Source organism: Manihot esculenta, chromosome 9 (genome assembly GCF_001659605.2).
Source record: "Manihot esculenta cultivar AM560-2 chromosome 9, M.esculenta_v8, whole genome shotgun sequence".
NCBI lineage: Eukaryota > Viridiplantae > Streptophyta > Magnoliopsida > Malpighiales > Euphorbiaceae > Manihot > Manihot esculenta.
In genome coordinates, this window is record NC_035169.2 from 5,762,482 (window position 1) to 5,782,287 (window position 19,806).

At 30.8% G+C, this 19,806-nt stretch overlaps 1 protein-coding gene across 1 annotated transcript; it reads left to right on the forward strand.

The window, feature by feature from the left end:
• Positions 1-3,640: 3,640 nt before the first annotated feature.
• Positions 3,641-8,549, forward strand: LOC110621878 (protein DETOXIFICATION 42-like). The gene is made up of 14 exons (XM_043959669.1): positions 3,641-3,799; positions 3,993-4,234; positions 4,439-4,560; positions 5,001-5,204; positions 5,398-5,531; positions 5,795-5,930; positions 6,169-6,265; positions 6,399-6,499; positions 6,634-6,797; positions 6,936-7,007; positions 7,079-7,195; positions 7,320-7,415; positions 7,640-7,761; positions 8,305-8,549. Exons 2-14 carry the CDS (start codon positions 4,158-4,160, stop codon positions 8,345-8,347), a joined length of 1,485 nt encoding a protein of 494 aa, XP_043815604.1. The 5' UTR covers positions 3,641-3,799; positions 3,993-4,157; the 3' UTR covers positions 8,348-8,549.
• Positions 8,550-19,806: the final 11,257 nt, after the last annotated feature.

The window sequence follows — 19,806 nt, forward strand, 5'->3', positions numbered from 1 at the left end:
AAGTAGTGTTCTTCGAATTTAGAAATTAACTTTCAACTGAAAATAATTGTTTAGCCTCTAAAGGTCATAATAAAATTGCAAAAGCTAAAGAAAAAAAAAAGAAGAAAAGAAAAAAAATAAAAGAAGAAGATGAAGAAGAAGAGAGAGAGGGCGGCAGCAAGAGAGGAGAAAGAAGAGAGGAGAAATGATGATCTAGCTAGGAGTTTTATATAGGCACAAAAAAATAGAATTTAATAATTTAAAATAAACTCTACTATTCCTATCTTATCTCTATCCTAATTTGATTGTATTTGATCCAACTGTAAGCTTCTTGCTTAGGTGGCAAAATCTGCTGAGGTGGCGTTTTCTGAAACTTTCCATCGCCTTGGGCTACAGGTTTAGCCAAGGTTGCAACCTCCCAATACAAAAATCCTTTAATTCAAAATTTTTCATTTATTTTCTTAAATTCTGCTAAAAAACCTATCCAAAATTAAATTTCAAGTAAAATTAAATATTTATATCAAAATTATAGCAAAATTATGGAATTAAATGAGGGAAAAAATTGTGAGTTTTGTAACTCATCAATGATCGCTGGACTTCCTATACCTGGAGGCAAGACCAAACCCTAAGAAAGAACGCAGGCCCAAAACCCATCAACCCCTCCTTAAGCAGACCAACCCAACACCGCAAGCCCTAGTCCGGATACGTGGAGCAGGCTGGATCTCACATGAGCATGGGTCCAATTGGAGGTAATCTAGCCTGATGATGTGATGTTAGGGAGAATAGCTGCCCAGTCACTTTGCAGCCCTACCCGCATGATAAATGCCGCCAGGTATGGGGAGGGGGTCTGGCACTTCTGTACGTACAGATCTGAGTGATAGAGACCGGTGGCACTGCAGCAGAGAAGCGGTTAGACGTCACTGGCAGAGAAACGGTTAGACAGCACTAACAGACGAAAGTAAAAGGAATAAAAGGGAAGGAATGTCACCATTCGTGGAAAGGAATTTCTTTACCTTTTAATCTCTCAATATTGATTAAAATTGAATGATTAAATTATTTGATTGTCATAAATGTATAAAAAAAATTACTTGAAATTAATTATTCAAACTTTTAGTTGAAACTTTTCTATTTTTATTTTTACTCTCACTTTTATTCTATGATCAAGTAAAAAAAAAATTAACTCCCTTGTTTGAATTTTCCCCCCCAAGAGTTTCCAGATTTCATGCCTCCAAAATCGAGACTTCGATAACAGCTACGCCTCCCATTCCAGTTCCAATCACTATTTCTGTCGCCACTGTCGAAATTTGAGTGTTCTTCCTCACAAAGCCATTTCGAACCTGTAATCATCTGTGATCATCGTGATGAAGCTTGAAGATGAGGTCCATATTTGTGTTGCATCAGAACTCCATTATTCAACATAGGCAAAGGAAAAAATTTTCTCTCCATCTTCAATAAATCCACAAATAAAGCAGAAACTCAGCATCCATTTATACTCCAGCAAAACCCAATACCAGTAAAAAAAAACATCTTTCGTAGTTTCAGGGTTGTACGAATGGATTTATTGACATCCCATTTCATGCGTATCTTCATGTAATCCCTCCATTTATTAGTGAAATTTTCAGGATCTACTTGAACAAAAATACCCATGTCATTTCTAAGCCTTTTGAGCTTACATGTTCTGATCTGTAACTCGAACATAAATCATGGAGATGCACCAAGAGATATATATGAGTTAACGGAAGCTCCATGGGATGAGAGTACCTAGCTATTTTTTCCAAATATATTTACTGTTAATCACTCAAAAATTTATTAATTTATAAATATTTATAAAAAAATCTTAAATAAGAGCAGTAAGTTTTTGTTTTTATTGATGTGCCTTAATAATTTATAGTTTATATATTATAATTGAAATTGAAACACTGAAATTATTTAATTTTCGTAAAAAAATATTAAATTTTAGTTAAAATAATTATTCAAACTTTGACATTGAGAAATTAAAGTATAGTCGGTAATTTATTTTAAATTTAAATATAAATTATTATAATAATTATTTATTGCGTAATTTAAAATCATATTAAATTTATATTTTTATATTTTCCACACTTTTATTATATGAGTAAAAATAAAAAAAATATTTATTCTTTCTCACTCATATTACTTTCTCTAATTTATTTTATTAAAAATAAAAAAAGAAATTATATTATACGCACATGTAAATAAATTTAATGAACTAAAATTTTATAAGAATTTTGAATCCATCAACTTAAATATATAATTGCAACTATTTAATACATAAATTAACTAAGATTTTCCAGATTTCATGCCTCCAAAATCGAGTCTTCGATAAGAGCTACGCCTCTCATTCCAGTTTCAATGATGAGTTGCAAAACTCACAACTTTTTCCTTATTTAATTCCATAATTTTGCTATGATTTTGGTATAAATATTTATTTTTATTTGGAATTTAATTTTGTACAGAATTTTTGAGTGGAAATTGAGAAAGAGAAATTAAGATTTTACCACCTAAGCAAGGATAAGATAAGCTTCAAGTTAGATAAAACACAATCAGATTAGGATAGAGATAAGATAGGAGTCGTAAAATTTATTTTAAATTATTAAATTTTATCTTTTTGTGCCTGGCTTCTAGAATTAAACCTAGATGATCATTTTTTTTTTCTCTCCCTCCCCTCCTCTCTTGCCGCCAACCCCTCTCTTTTTCTCCATTTTTTTTTCTTCTTTTCTTTTAACTTTTTATTATGACCCGTAAAGGTTAAACAATTATTTTCGGTTGAAGGTTAATTCAATTGAGGTTTTATTCAAGTTGTGAGGTTATGTGCTTCAATTCTTTTCATCTTATTTCTATTTTTTGTTAATTTCTGAATTCGAGGAATACCACCTTAATTGTTGTTTTCTTGAGAATTCAAGGGGCCCATTTAATCTCTTGGAAGACAACATATTGCTAATTAATCTAATTAGATCCGTAATTGTTGAATTGAGTTAATAACAAGTAGCAATTAACATATTAGTTTATATTAAGAAATTGGTACATTAGATTTAAATAAATCGCGTGTTTTTATTGATCAAATTTGGATTATTCTCTTAATGCAGCTGACTAATTAAATTTACACGCTTAAATTAATTTAAGCATGAAGCAGATTAATTTAAACGTGTGGATTTAATTAGTCAGCTGCATTAAAAGAAAACAATTCAAAGGGATTCACGTATTTGATCACTATAATCAAATAATAGAACGAGTAATCAACTGCAAAACACCTTAACTTGATTATCTTCCGCTAAAAATTTCAATTAATTATTTGTTTCTCAATTTTCAATTGCATTTAGTTTTTTTTTTGGTCTTTTTAAGTTTATTTTTTCTTGTCTTGTCTAAGACAAAACCATTTTCATCAAAAACTCTATTCTTCTTCCTTCTTAAACTACTCTTTTATTTCAATCAGTCATCTAAATTAACTTATCCTATCTACAAGTTCTTATAAACCAATAAGCGAAGAAAAAAAAAAACGCTAAAACAGCTGCTATTGGCAACCAAGATGTTCCTAAACATATGTTTTTAGCAAATGGAGAGAAAAAGTAAATAACTTAAAATAACAATGGATAATTTTTAGCAGTCAAATTGGAGAATGGTTGAAAAAAGATATGGAATTTCTGTTTTTGGAAATTGTTGCGTAAGCAGTGGCGGTTATTTTTGAGTTTGCTAATTTTAGCTCCGATTTTCTACAATTTTTGTGATGCATAAAAAGTACAGACTGGGATTTCCTGATCAACTGAGGAAGCTGCATCTGTTGCAGCGTCCCAGCTTACAGGTTACTTCTATGATCCATGCTTCATTTTTCTAAAAACATTTCTAGCTGAAATGAAGCATGATTTTTTAGAATTCTTTGTTTTTTTTTTTTTCTGGGATTCTATTGATTTGAATTTCTTATACTGCTTGTAATTTCTGGGAAACAACAGTGACTTTTCTGAGTATTTTCTTTTGTCATTTTCTTTGTTGACCAGTTGTTTGATGCCGAAATTCTTTGATTGTTGAATTCTTTTTCCCATCGGAAGCAGCCTGATTCCTCTGTTGGTTTTGGCTTGGTGATGATCACATTATTTTAATTACTCCACTGAAGCTGCATCATCTTTATTCCATCTGTTGGTTTTGGAAAAACCAATTTAACGATGGCCACAGAAACTCTTCTTAATCTGTGGGAAAACTTGGCTAAATTGCCTCTTGTTATGCTCTTGAAGGATACAAGGTACTCTTTCTTTTAGAAAGTTTTTGATTCTACAACTATTTTTAGGAACATCTTTATTTTTATGATTATCACAGTATAAATTTTTTAAATAATGCATATCTTGCAGCTTGGATTTTCATCTTCTTCTTCTTTTAATTGTTTGTCAAGAGGTTTTGTGATAATATTATTAAATCTCACATGTAACTCTATGATTTGTTTGTCCAGGAACGTTTTCAATATGGATGAGTTAGCAGTAGAAATAGCACAAATTGCAGTTCCTGCTGCACTTGCTTTAGCAGCAGATCCTGTTGCTTCTCTAATCGATACAGCATTCATTGGCCATTTAGGTTTGTACATGTGATCTCCATCTTTTCTTGAAGATAGCCTGCATATCCACTACTTAATTTCCTTCCTATTCGATTTTTTTAAGCTTTTCTCTGCTGATCCATATTCAATAAGCTTTTATCTCTGAGTATTTAGTATACAGGAACTGATCAATTATATATTTGTAGATGCAGTTTGCATTCATTGTTGCTCATGAGAAATAATTACATTTCTGGATGCAGAAACTTTACTGGAAAAAGTTATTGTTTGATGCATTGTAAATGAATAGATAAGTAGAAAGCATACAATATGGTCGTGAAGTTCTATCCAACATGAAACGGATCCACTTGAACCTAACATGGATAATAAATAATATATCTTTATTTTGAATCTATCATCCATCATAGGAAAAAATAAATATTTTTTGTCAACATCAATGGCTCATTAATGTTATTACTTGTAGGACCTGTGGAGCTTGCTGCTGTGGGAGTTTCTATTGCCATTTTTAATCAAGTGTCAAAGATTGCAATTTTCCCACTTGTCAGTGTTACCACGTCTTTTGTTGCCGAGGAAGAAAGTGCTGGAAAATCGAGTAACGACGAAAATGCATCACTTGAAGATGGTTTGCTTGTCAATAAGGAAACGGAAGAGCTATTACCTAAATCTGGTAGGTTTATCCTCTGTTTCCCCTTAGTTTGTTGAAAGAATACACCAATTGAGTTGCAAAGATCTGGATAGAGCTCCAACTTACACGTTGTTCTCGATTGATTTCCTTATAATTCCTGGAATATGCTCCTCACTTTTAAGACATTCTGTGTTTTCCACTTAACAAGAGTCTACATGCAAATCATCCTCTGCAGGCAGCATTTCCACCAAAAGGCACATACCATCTGCTTCTTCAGCATTGGTTATTGCTTGTGTCCTTGGCGTAATCCAGGCTTTATTCCTCATTTTCTCTGCAAAACCGATCCTGAGCTACATGGGTGTACAATCTGTAAGTCTTCTTCAAGTAGCATTCGAGTGCTGAAAAGTTTGTGTATTATTTCTCATTCCTGTTGTGATTTTTTATCTAAAATTATTAGCTCCACCGGGTTATCTCGTCAATAGGTTGTTTGATGTTCATGTTTTTACCTAACAGCACAAGTTTTTCAATATATCAATATGCTCCAGTTTATTTCACGCAAGTTAGTCTAAAACTTTTTATTGTTCAAACTTCAAAAGACAAGTTCTCTGAGGAATGCATTTTCTGTTGTGCAGGATTCCCCAATGCTAATACCAGCACAACAATACTTGACATTGAGGTCACTAGGTGCTCCTGCTGTTCTTCTTTCACTAGCGATGCAAGGGGTTTTCCGAGGAATTAAGGATACGAAAACTCCTCTATTTGCTACTGGTAAGATAGATCTTTCACCTGTAAATATGTATGCCCTTGATATATTAGTGAAATATGTATCTATATTTTTTAATATCTATAACAATAAAAGCAAAGAGAAACATGACATAAAATCAAATAATGTGAAGTGATTTTTGCTGTGTTCTTCCTACCTTTATATTTGATCTATACTTCATTTATATGGATTAGCAGTTCCAAAGCTTATAATTTATTATTATTATCATTTATTTTTTTGTAGTTGTGGGAGATGTAGCAAATATCATCTTGGACCCAATATTTATATTCGTATTCAGATTGAACGTCTGTGGTGCAGCCATTGCTCATGTTATTTCTCAGTAAGTTCCATCTTTCTCCTGAAGATGAGATAGCATTCCAATTTTTCTTTGTGGTTTCTGGCATGCTGTTGATTGATTTTTTGTTGAGGACACTATGGTTCACCTTTTTTTTCCTTTTAATATTCTGTTTTAGGTACCTAATCTCCCTGATTCTGTTGTGGAAATTAATTGAACATGTTGATCTATTGCCTCCCAACATTAAAGATCTACAATTTGGTCGATTTCTAAAAAATGGTAAGGTTTTTCCTTTTCCACCCTTCTTAAATGCATTGTCTCCTTGGGAATTATCTCATTCCTTTTCTATTCATTTTTTTGCTGTTCACTTTGTATGCTATTGCAACTGATCTATGAATTGCATTTCCACTAAGGATTTATGCTGTTGATGAGGGTAATAGCTGCGACAATCTGTGTCACCTTGGCTGCATCATTGGCGGCAAGACATGGATCTACTTCAATGGCTGCATTTCAGGTTTGCTTGCAGATTTGGATGGCAACTTCTTTGCTTGCAGATGGGCTGGCTGTGGCTGGACAAGTAAGAACTGTTTCTTTTAATGAACTGAAACCACTTGCATGTGTTTGTAAATATTTGCATAATTCGCTTGCCGGTGGATGTAGATTTTACTTGTAAAACATCTCCAAGAAATGGACTAATGCATTTCAACTTTTCCAGGCAATGCTTGCAAGTGCATTTGCAAATAAGGATCACGACAGGGCCAAGGCCATTGCTTCTCGTGTATTCCAGGTACGGAAATACCTCAGCATTAAGTTACAAATTTCCCTGTAAATATTTTAATTGTGTGCTTTTCTTTGCAGTACGGTTTGCTTTTAGGCCTAGTTCTCTCGATCTTCCTTTTCGGTGGACTACAGTTTGCTTCAAGATTATTTACAGAAGACGTCAATGTTTTGAATCTTATTGCCGTGGGCATCCCGGTAACTATTCACTTTTTCTAATTACAAGAACCAACAATAGGAGTTTTTTTCCTTTTCTGTGCTTTGGATTATGGAAAACTTTTCGGACTAAGACTTTCCTCTTTTCTCTTTTTATGCTGATTAGTTTGTTGCAGCAACTCAAATCGTAAATGTTTTAGCCTTCGTTTTCGATGGAATCAATTATGGAGCATCTGATTTTGCATACTCTTCATACTCAATGGTATGCCTCGCCTTCTACCCCAGTTAAAAAGTTCTTCAAAACATCAATTCATTTTGCTTTTGTGTTTAGATAAGCTTGTTTGGCTTCCAAGAATACAACAGAAAATCAACACTTTAATTATCTTATATTATTTTTCTTCCCTATTATACCATTAACAAATATCAAATCCTTGTTATACTTCTCTTATTTTTCGCATTCTGCTAATTTCTTCCACCATGGTTCAGGTTTTGGTGTCAATAATAAGCATCCTATGCTTATTTGCTTTATCATCTAGTCATGGCTTCTTTGGCATCTGGGTTGCGTTGACCATTTTTATGACTCTACGCGCATATGTGGGCTTGTTGAGGTAACGGTTTCAATTAGAAATATTGATGTCAAATTTATACCTATACCTTTATATTATTTCATATTGTCTCGTTAAACTTACAAGGATTATAACAATTAAGTACAAATTAACGATATTATTATTGATTTATAAAAGGATGTCAAAAATAGTTTGATTTATTACTTACTACTCTCGAATTTTATTGATTGAACTCTAAATTTTTATAAAATGACAAAATTATACTTCTCAAACTTTGTCAATTTATAAAAATTTAGAGAATCAAAAAAATTTAGAATATAAACAACAATACGTGTGATTAATTTTTATTTTTCTTCTAATAAATTAAGGATAGTATGATTAACTTGTAGTTAATTATTATGATTTTTATAAATTCAAATATTGAATAGATTACGGTTTTAATTTAGGCATTCAGTAGTTTAATCCTATTTAGTATAGGGGTGTCAATTAGCTAAAAATTGAGATTTGACTATTTATCAATGATTGTATTTAATCAATGTTCTTTATATAAAAATTTATTTTAACAAAGTATTTTTATTTCTACAGAATAGGCACCGGGACGGGACCTTGGAGCTTTTTAAGAAAATAAACTTCTTCTCCGTTTGTTTATCATAGCTAGCAAATACCATCCTGGTCTATTTGGAAAATGGGAAAATTTTGGAGATCATTACATTTTTGGCATCTTTGTTAGTCGTAGGTCTTTCAATCTGTACGCATTGTAATGCAGATACATATACAATCTGTTTTTTTTTTTTTAAAAAAAATGAAAAAAGAAAATTGTAGATGCAATCTAATGTAAATAATTGCCATCATTAATTCATTAGTGTTGGAGCGATTCATTTTTGAATAAAAGAATTCAAATTAATTCTTACTTTAGTAATTTCTCTTAAGAATGAATTTTTTTTATTTCAAATAATGAAATTAAAAAAAATAATTAAATTAAATTTATATGAAATTTCTTATTTCAATTAAGAATATATAATCGTATTGCTTATAGATTTCTGTTTATGTAATGAGTAATTCTAGTATAATGAAGGTGAAATAGAGGAGCAAGACCAGAAAATGGATCTAAGAAATAAGATCGTTCAATTTACACATTATTATATTTTTCATTTTTAATATCTTGCATCAGCCCTTTTAAAGTTAGTGAAAATTATTCAAAATATAATGCAATAATATAATATAAGTTTAGCCCCTTAAATAATTTAAAAAATAATTAATAGCTTAATAAAATTAATATCTTTACCAATTAATCTCTCAAATTTTTATTAATTCTCTAAATATTGATTAAAATTGAAGGATTAAAGTTATTTAATTTTCATAAAAGTATAAAAAATTACTTGAAATTAATTATTCAAACTTTTAGATGAAACTTTTCTATTTTTATTTTTACTCTCACTTTTATTCCATGATCAAGTATAAAAAAATGTTTATTTATTTTTTTCTTTTTTAAAATTGGAATTGAAAATTGGAGGAGTAGAATCTGCAATCTCTAGATTTACTCAAATGCACTTACCACCAAACTAAGCTGACGAGTGCTTATTTTTTTTCTCTTATATTTACTTTCTTTCTTTTATTTCATTAAAAGTAAAAAATTATTTTATTTACATATGCACATATAATCTAAGGTTTTGAAGTAATAAACTCAAAACATATATATTTATTTTTATGTGATGTATTTACATTATCGATTTTTGCAATCTTTAATTTTTATAAAAGGTACACATATGTCGTTGTTGAATTTAAGATGTATGACAATTTCCATGGCATTTCAAGTTATTATTATTATTGAGTTAGTGTAAACATCAACACTTGCTTGATGTTTCCGTCCCACATTGGGAGATTACGGAAAATCGGAATTGTATATAATAATTAACACGAAATTACTAAATAACTTGAGTTAATTATTTTGGGCTGAGTGTAAAGTGATTCCAAAAGTTATTTGGGTCAGTTTGGGCCGGACTGTTTCAATGGGTATCAGAACCACCTTGGGTCAGATATGGAGCCGCCCAAAATACTAGCGAACCACAATACCCAAGGGTCCGGTCCTGGTTTAGCAATTGTATCCGATTCAGTTGCGACGAGGACGTCGCAAATTTAGTGGGGGAGAAAAACGTTTTAGATCGCAGGAATGCCCCTATTATCTAAACTGGAAGTTGGGACCCACTAGAATTAAGAAGAAAAATAATATATGATAAACAAATATTCTAGGATGAAAATATAAAACGTAAAATCTGAATTTTAAATATATATATATATATTTAAGAAAAATTTGGTAATATTCTAGCATAACTAGACCTCCCAAAATTACACAAGCTCAATAAAAATACACAATAAACTATAAATATTATTTGGATCAACCTATGAAAATCATCAATGCAAAAAAATATAGAATCTCATTAATTGAGTCTAACTAAAACTTATCTCCTTTTAATTCTCAAATCACAAAAATCACTATTTAATGGTAAAGAAAATAAATTGTATCGTAATAATCCGAATAAAAGGGATAAAACTCACCTATCCAAATATTGGAACTTCTGAAAAAAAATTATTGAATTTCCGGTCAGGATATTGATTATTGATTTAAATAAAGATCTAGCCGAGAATTTCGAAAGTTTATGGATTGATTGGGTTGAGGGGAGGAGATTTGGATTAATAAAAAGGAATTTTTTTTTTTTTAAATATAGAGCAAAAGCTCTGTTTCTTCTTTTTTCATGAGGAAGATGGCTTTTAATGCTTTTTATTTTTTTTATTTATTATTTTAATATTTTTTATAATTAATTTTATTTTTAATTTTAATCTTTTAATGGGCCGAATATGATAATTCTCTCCTTCTAAAAGAAATTTCGTCCTCCAAATTTTACATACCTGGTGAAGGAAATAAATGTGGGAATTGAATTCGCATATTCTCTTCTTTTCTTTTTCCCAAGTAGCTTCTTTAGTAGAGTGTCTACTCCATCGAACTTCAACTAGGGGTATTATCTTGCTCCTTAGAACCTTCTCTTCTTTGGCAATGATCTCTATCGACTCTTCTCATATGTTAAATCTTCTCTCAACTCGATAGGTTTGTTTCTGGAGGATGTGGGAAGGATTACTTTTGTATCTCCTTAACACAGATACAGAGCCACCCTGGGTATTATTAGTATCAGAGCTACCCTAGGTCAAACAAATTGTGCAGAGCTAGTGGACCTGCGAGGAAAGGGCTACCCGCGTGAGACGAAGTGGAGCCGCGCGAGGTACTAGTGAACCACAATACCCGAGAGTCCGGTCCTGGTTTAGCAATTGTATCTGATTCAGTTGCGACGAGGACGTCGCAAATTTAGTAGAGGAGAGTGTGATATTCAGCTGTGCACTTCTGTCCCACATCAGCAGTTTACGGCAAATCAAAATTGTATATAATAGCTAACACAAAACTACTAAATAACTTGGGTTAACTATTTTGAGTAAAGTGAAAAGTGGGTCCAAAGATTATTTGGGCAAAATTAATTGGTATGCATTTTTACAAAACTGAATATTTAATAAGTTTTTTCATATTACATGGACTAAATGGCAATACATTAACGACTAAAACCAATGAAAAGACTAATTAGTAAATCTTTTAAAATCTCAAGAATATTTTAATTTATTTTTTTAAAATTGAAAAAATAATTAATGAGTTTTTTTATTTTATAAAGACTAAATAGTAAAAAAAATTTTATAGTAATAAAATAAAAATATATTTTATAAATTAATTAAATAAATATGTATTATAAAAATATGAATTTGACTGATGGAGATAAAATCTTACAATTTTTAATGATAATCTAATAAAAGTTTTAAAGAAAAATAATGGTTTGGTATAATCTATAACAATAAAACCAATATTTGAAGTTTTCAATTTTTGATTTTAAAAATTTTTTTAACTAGTAAAAATAAAAACGCAATACTTTCAAATGAATAACTTTTATGTTTTTTTATAAAATGAAAATAAAATAAAAAGTCACAATGATAATGAGCAGACCCTAAACATACAAGAATTGTAACAATTAAATACAAATTAACCATATCATTGTTGATTTATAAAAAAGATATAAAAAAATAATTTGATTTATTACTAACTACTCCTGAATTTTATTGATTGAACTCTAAATTTTCATAAAAGATAAAATTATACTTTAAACTTTATCGGCTTATAAAAATACAAAGCATAGTTAGCAAAATTTAGAATATAATAAGCTATATGTGTGATTAATTTTTACTTTTCTCTAATAAATTATTGATAATATAATTAATTTATATTTAATTATTATGATTTTTATAAATTCAGATATTGAATAGTTTACAGTTTTGGTTTAGGTGTTTAATAGGTTAATCCTAATTAATATAGGGGATGTTAGTTAGTTAAAAATTAAGACTTAGCTATCTATCGGTGATTGTATTTGATCAATGTTCTTTATGTAGAAATTTATTTTAGCAAGTACGTTTTTATGTTCAGAATAGGAACTAGAATGGAGCTTGGAGCTTTCTCAAAAGTTGAGAACATTCTTCTCCATTGTTCATCATAGCTAGCAAATAACATCTTGAACTGTTTGGAAAAAGTAAAACTTTTAGAGGTCATTGCATTTTGGCATCTATATTAGTCATAATTTTTTCAAGTTGTACACATTACAATAGATGTATATGCAATCTAATGTTTCGGCCAATGGCCATAAGAAGGCCTCTTTTTTATGTATCATTTACTAAATCAAAGACCCTTTTTTTTTCGGTCAATGATCATAGGAAGGCCGAAATATGTTCCAAGATCATCATGCTCCTTGAACTGCAACTTCGAGCAAACATCCGACATTATTGTTTGAACGGTGTTAGGATTAAAGTAAATTAAGGATTTGTTGAAGTTGATTAATTACCTTTCCAGATGCTTGTGCATACTCCATTAAAAGATATCTAATCTCTTGCACTTTATTAGGTTTCACCTTAAAAAAATAAGGTATTGTCATCTGTGAAAAAGAGATGAGAGATAGTTTGAGTGCCTGTAATGATCCTAACACCATGAAAACACCTAAATCCACTCGAGTCTCAATAAGTCTCGATAAAGCCTTTGCACAAATAATGAAAAGATATGGGCTTAAGGGATCTCCCAATCTCAAGCCCTTTCTAGAAAAATCGATTCAATAAGATTCCCTTGTTGAAATACCTAATAAGAAACCGTTGAAACATACAGAAATATTAAGTCAACCCATTTATCACTAAACCCCACTTTCAACATTATTGCTTTCAAAAAAGACTATTCCAATCTATCGTATGCCTCACTAATATCGATCTTTAGCACTAGATATCCAACTTTCCCATTCGTTTTAACTCTGAGATAATGAAACATTTCAAAAGCAACCATGTAATTATCTTGAATATGTCTGTCACACCCATTCTATAATCTGTAGAAACGGATATGACTCGAAAAACTGACAGAATTTCTTCTGATATTTATACATATAAATACATACGACCTGCTATAATTTTAAAATATTAAACATATAAGAGAGAACTAATAGCTGGTCTAGCCAATCCATAATATATTTGCACTAGACAAAATACATTCAGCACTTTGAATATACAATATATACATTATCTTCCAAAATTACAAAAAGAAGTTACAAGGGACTTAGGATTGGCCTGACCTCCACTAGACTCTGAGCAGACGAAGTGGAAGAAAGAACAAAATTAGGAGATGTAGACCGCTAGGAGTGGATCACTAAAAAAGATCTGTAATATTAAAAGTATGAGGGGTGAGTACAACCTACTCAGTGAGCGGATAATTAAATAACAAAGGGGAAAAGATAAATTTTAAGTACTTAATAGTACCAAATACTTAGCTAAAATAAGTCAGCTGAATAAATAAAGTTTAATTCAATTAATATAAAATAAGTTGAATATAAATTGTTAAGATTTCACTGCTGGATAATCCAAAAACCATAAATGTGAAAAATAAAATCCGCATACACTCATAACATGTTCCCGGTAGATAATGCTGTCATCTCAGGTGTGATAAAATAATGATAGCCTAAGAGCAATGCTGGCATCTTAGGCTCTATGATGACAATTTTGGCCAAAGAGCTAATAAAATACAGGTCATACACATGTGCAGAGCTACCCCAAAGGGTGACCACCTAACGTACGCCCCAAAGGCTATTTGTATATCAAGAGCTGTCCTAAAGACAGTATAAATATATACTAAACTGAAAATAAATCACCTGTCATCAAGGTGTTATCTATTCGGTGCATATACAAAGTGTATTCGGCTATTTATTCAATTGTGCTTTAAATTCAATTTTCATTCATTCAAGAAATATAAATTCATTTTATCATTTCCCATTTTAAATAAACAAAATAACATATACATATATAAATATATTTAAGAAAAATATCAATGTTATATATTTATCCACTCACTAGTACTGGAGACAAAATAACCTTAGATCGTAGGAGCACCCCTATTATCTATCCTCAAAGCTGGGTCCTCTCCTAGAATTAAGAAGAAAAATAATATATCAAGTAATAAATAAATATTTTAGGATGAAAATATAAAACGTAAAATGTGAAATTTTAAATATATTTTTATATATATTTTTAAGAAAAATTCGGTAATATTTCGGCATAGCTAGACCTCCCAAAATTACACAGACTCAACAAAAATACACAATAAACTATAAATATTATTCAGATCAACCTATGAAAATCATCAATCCAAGAAGAAATATAGAATCTCATTAATTGGGTCTAACTAAAACATATCCCTTTTTAATTCTCACATCGCAAAAATCACTATTTAATGATAGAGAAAATAAATTATATCGTAATAATTCAAATAAAAGGGATAATGGCTATTTATTTATTTTATTATTATTTTTTTATGGGCTGGGCCAGGGCCTGATAGATAAAACTCACATATCCAATTATTAGAGCCTCTGGGAGAAATTATTGAATTTCTGATCAGGATATTGGTTTAAATTAGGATCTTGCTGAGAATTTTGGAAGTTTATGGATTGATTGGGTTGAGGGGTTGGAGATTTGGATTTAAAAGGGGAAATATTTTTTAAAAATAATAGAGCAAAAATTTGCTCTGCTTCTGTTTCACCCGAAGAAGACGCTCTGGTTTCGGGAAGGATCCCGAAACCAGAGCTTTTAATATATTTTTTATTTTTTTATTTTTTTATTTTATTTTAATAATTATTATTATTATTATTATTATTATATATATATATATATATATATATATATATATATATATATATAGATATATAAGTTATGGGCCTTCTCTTCCTTTTTCTTTTTATTTTTATGGGCCGGGCATGATAATGTCGTCCTGCCACAAATGCACTCTCGGTTAAAGCGATAATATGTGGCAAAATAAGCTTCATTCTATTAGCAAACATCTTGGCAATAATTTTATAAAGTATCTTACACAAACCTTGTGGGATTTGGGATATGTGGGATTTAGAATCTCACATCATGTAGGGAAGAAAATATTATGTAATATATAATTTCTAGTTTAGAACTACTAAATAACTTGGATTAACCATTTTGGCCCAAGTGGAAAGTAGGTCCAAAAAGTTATTTGGCCCAGTTTAGGCCGGATTATTACAATTAGTATTAGAATCACCTTGGGTTAGAAAATTGTGTGGAGCTAGTGGGCATGCGAGGAAAGGACTACCCGTGCGAGGCAAGGTGAAGCCGCTTGAGGTACTAGCAAACCATAATACACGAGAATCCAATCCTAACTTAGATGAGAAACTTTAAATTGAACAAAAGAATTACTTACCTCATAAACTCTCCTGTGAGAGTCTTGTAGGGGTCCAAATTGCTGTGAAATTGTTGCCATAGTGGATATTAATTCCCTAGCCTCTTGGGGTGTTATTTTACATATCGCTTCTCCACTTGTAGCATCCATCATACGTCTTTTCATGGTTGTGAGCCCCTCATAAAAATGGAGTACGAGTTGCTTATCTCTAATATCATGCCTAGGACAGCTTGCACATAGGCGTTTCTTATATTTCCCTTCTAATTGCAAATGCCTTAGAAGGGAGAAAAAATTGGTTCAAAAATAATTTCACCATCTCTCCTCATATGGTGACTGAACCTGGAGGTAGGTAATACAATCAATCTTTTGCATTTTCAGCTAGGGAGAAAGGAAAGGCCCTCAGCTTGATTTGCTCTTCTAAAATTCCTCGTGGTCTCATGTTGGAGCATTCCACATAGAATTCTTTCAAGTGTTTATGAGGATCTTCCTTTTCAAATCCTCTAAAGATAGGGAGGAAATGAATTAATCCTGACTTTAGCTTAAGTGGTGCATTTAGTGCAAGATAGGTGATGCAAAGGAGTTGAGGATCATCAACATTGTCAACATTCTGTATTGCTTGCTCTTCATCCATCTTTTCTTCCACATCAGATTCACCAGAAGAGCCGTCCGAGTCAAATGCTGTTTCCTCCGTGCCCACGACCTGTTCTTCGATAGCAATCTGTTCTTAACAATAATTTCTTCTTCAACGGCAACCTGTTCATCAACAGTAATCTGTTCCTCAATAGCAACCTGCACCTGATCGCTAGTGTTGGATGATAAAATATCTTTGTTTCACTATTTGGCCTCTTTTCTAAGCTTCCTCACTATTTTCTCGATTTATGAATTGAACTCGAGTCTGCCTGCAAGATTAGATCGTGTCATTCAAAAAAAATTAACAAAACATATTAAAACCAATCCACGGCAATAACTTCAAAAATTGATGGGCGTTGAAAACACCAATACTCTTGTTTATAACAAAACTTGTGATAATAGTAAGTAGGACCGATCTCACAGAGACTGGTAAGTAAATTAACTCCATTGAATGAAGAAAGAAATAAAATTAAAATAAAATAAAATAGGGGGAGGTTTTGAATGTAAAGAAGTGAAAATAAATAAAAACCAATTCAAAGAATAAGCAATTAAATTTAAGAGAATGAATCAAGATGAGAATTATTCAGTGAAAGAAATAATCTTAGTTTCAATTTTATTGGTTGATCATTGATATAAAAATAATCTCAAATTAATTATTGATAAATCAGTTATAGATATCGAAGATACTTCAGATATCCAATCCTTTCTTAGATTTTAAACTAGCTAAGAGACGCTCGTTAGCTTGTTCTAGTTCTTGGATAATCATAGATGAAGCTCCTAAAGTTTAACCCATTTACAACATTAAGAATTAGAAGGACTTGATTCTAACTAATAAACGCGAGATGCTTAGTTCATTTAAGTTAGATTATACTGTTTCTTAGGAAAGTCTTACGCATTAACCTAATTCACTACCAGTTCAACTAAATAGTTACAGATTTAATTAATCTAAATAGCGACATATCATCCTATCAATTGAGCAATGGCGTTTTAATGCAATAACCAACAGAATAATAATAAGCAATAGATATGGGAACAATATAAATACCAAGAACTTTTAAGGAAATAATAGAATCATATAAATCTCACAACCAATTGAACTAAAATCTTAATTATCCTTTAACTGAATGAAGAATTTTGCCACACATGTTCATGGCTGAAACACTACAATAAGAAAAATATTTTCAGCCTCCTAAACTAATTAAGAATGAGAGACGAGAGATGCCTCTGTACTTCATAATGTCTTCTTTTTATAGCACTAAGAGTCCTAACTCAACCTGAATACTAGTAGCCAAAATCAAAGTCGAGTCTAATATATCTTGACAGATGAGAGTTATATGTTTGTTTATCAAATTTGGAATTGGACTCTAATTCCTCTCGTCAAATATATTATGTCCATATCGTAGTTCATAATACAATATGTCTGGGAGTTAGAGTTCAAACATGACTCTCCTTCTTTCCCTTCTATGAACTTGGTTATGCTATGATTCTTTTAATTTCAAAATGTAGAGACTAAATTAGATTTTTCTCTTATTATTCTCCTTATTTAACCTACCAAGATATCAAAATTCAAACGAATCAACCTATTTTAAATAAAATCAAACTCAATATCTAAGTGTTTTAAAATATTAAAACTACATAAATGCACATATTATCAACAATACATAAGAAAGACCCTCTCCTGTAATTGCATTTTGAAAGCCATGTAACAAATTTGCTAGTTGTAGAAGACCCGTTTCTTCTTATAATTATAAAGGATATCGTTAAAATCATCTATACAAACCTAAGAAAGATTGCTCGTTGACAACAATTGTACTATAAATCTCAAGTCTCATGTCTTCTAGCTTGATTAGCTTGCCAGTAAAAGCTTATTATTCTCCATGGATCAAGCCCTATTAGAGACACCTTAACGTCATTTTGATAATGGGAAGAGCCAAATAAATCAACCCTATCAACTCCTTTCCACAAAAGGGTTAATCTGCCACCATACTCAATATTGTCTACTAAAAGAAAATCATCATAATTCAATAAAGTTTTTATTTTACCAATTTTAATTGAACTATAAATTTTTCCAACAAGAAAAAAATAAAATTCGGCCTCTTTTCTCTAACTAGCTATTGTAGTTGTAGAGTTTGAACTACTCATAGGTTGCCAAGTCCACCATACTTAACTGACAAATTTGTTATGATGGGCCTAGGAACTAGAACCAATTGCTCTTCCAATTTTGGATCTTAGTGGACTCTGAATCTGAAGGTTTCTCTTGGGCCTTAGTAGCCTCATCAACTAGTCCCAAACACCTCCTTTTTGAGTTTTTTGAATTCAAATCCATAACAAGATTTTTGCTGATATCTTGTCCCTTATTACCTCCCTTATCACCTCCTAAATTAACTCCCTTGTTTGAATTTTCCCGCCAGGATTTTCCAGATTTGATGCCTCCAAAATCGAGACTACGATAACAGCTACGCCTCCCATTCCAGTTCCAATCACTATTTCTGTCGCCACTGTCGAAATTTGAGTGTTCTTCCTCACAAAGCCATTTCGAACCTGTAATCATCTGTGATCATCGTGATGAAGCTTGAAGATGAGGTCCATATTTGTGTTGCATCAGAACTCCATTATTCAACATAGGCAAAGGAAAAAATTTTCTCTCCATCTTCAATAAATCCACAAATAAAGCAGAAACTCAGCATCCATTTATACTCCAGCAAAACCCAATACCAGTAAAAAAAAACATCTTTCGTAGTTTCAGGGTTGTACGAATGGATTTATTGACATCCCATTTCATGCGTATCTTCATGTAATCCCTCCATTTATTAGTGAAATTTTCAGGATCTACTTGAACAAAAATACCCATGTCATTTCTAAGCCTTTTGAGCTTACATGTTCTGATCTGTAACTCGAACATAAATCATGGAGATGCACCAAGAGATATATATGAGTTAACGGAAGCTCCATGGGATGAGAGTACCTAGCTATTTTTTCCAAATATATTTACTGTTAATCACTCAAAAATTTATTAATTTATAAATATTTATAAAAAAATCTTAAATAAGAGCAGTAAGTTTTTGTTTTTATTGATGTGCCTTAATAATTTATAGTTTATATATTATAATTGAAATTGAAACACTGAAATTATTTAATTTTCATAAAAAAAATATTAAATTTTAGTTAAAATAATTATTCAAACTTTGACATTGAGAAATTAAAGTATAGTCGGTAATTTATTTTAGTAGTTGTTATTATTAATTGATAGTTGTTATTATACCTCATCAAAACTTATTTACATAACGTATTTAGTAATTGTTTCAAAAAAAACAATAACGTATTTAGTAAAATTTTATATAATTGTAACTATTTAATACATAAATTAACTAATAAGTGTATATTTATCATATTAAATTATTTATTTTACTATTAAACAAATATAAATCAATTTTTATGTATGAAATCTACACAGGTGATTTTGAGCTCCTTGGAGAATTTAGCAAATGGAGAGAAAAAAAGATCGCTAAAACAGCTGCTATTGGCAACCAAGATGTTCCTAAACATATGTTTTTAGCAAATGGAGAGAAAAAGTAAATAACTTAAAATAACAATGGATAATTTTTAGCAGTCAAATTGGAGAATGGTTGAAAAAAGAAATGGAA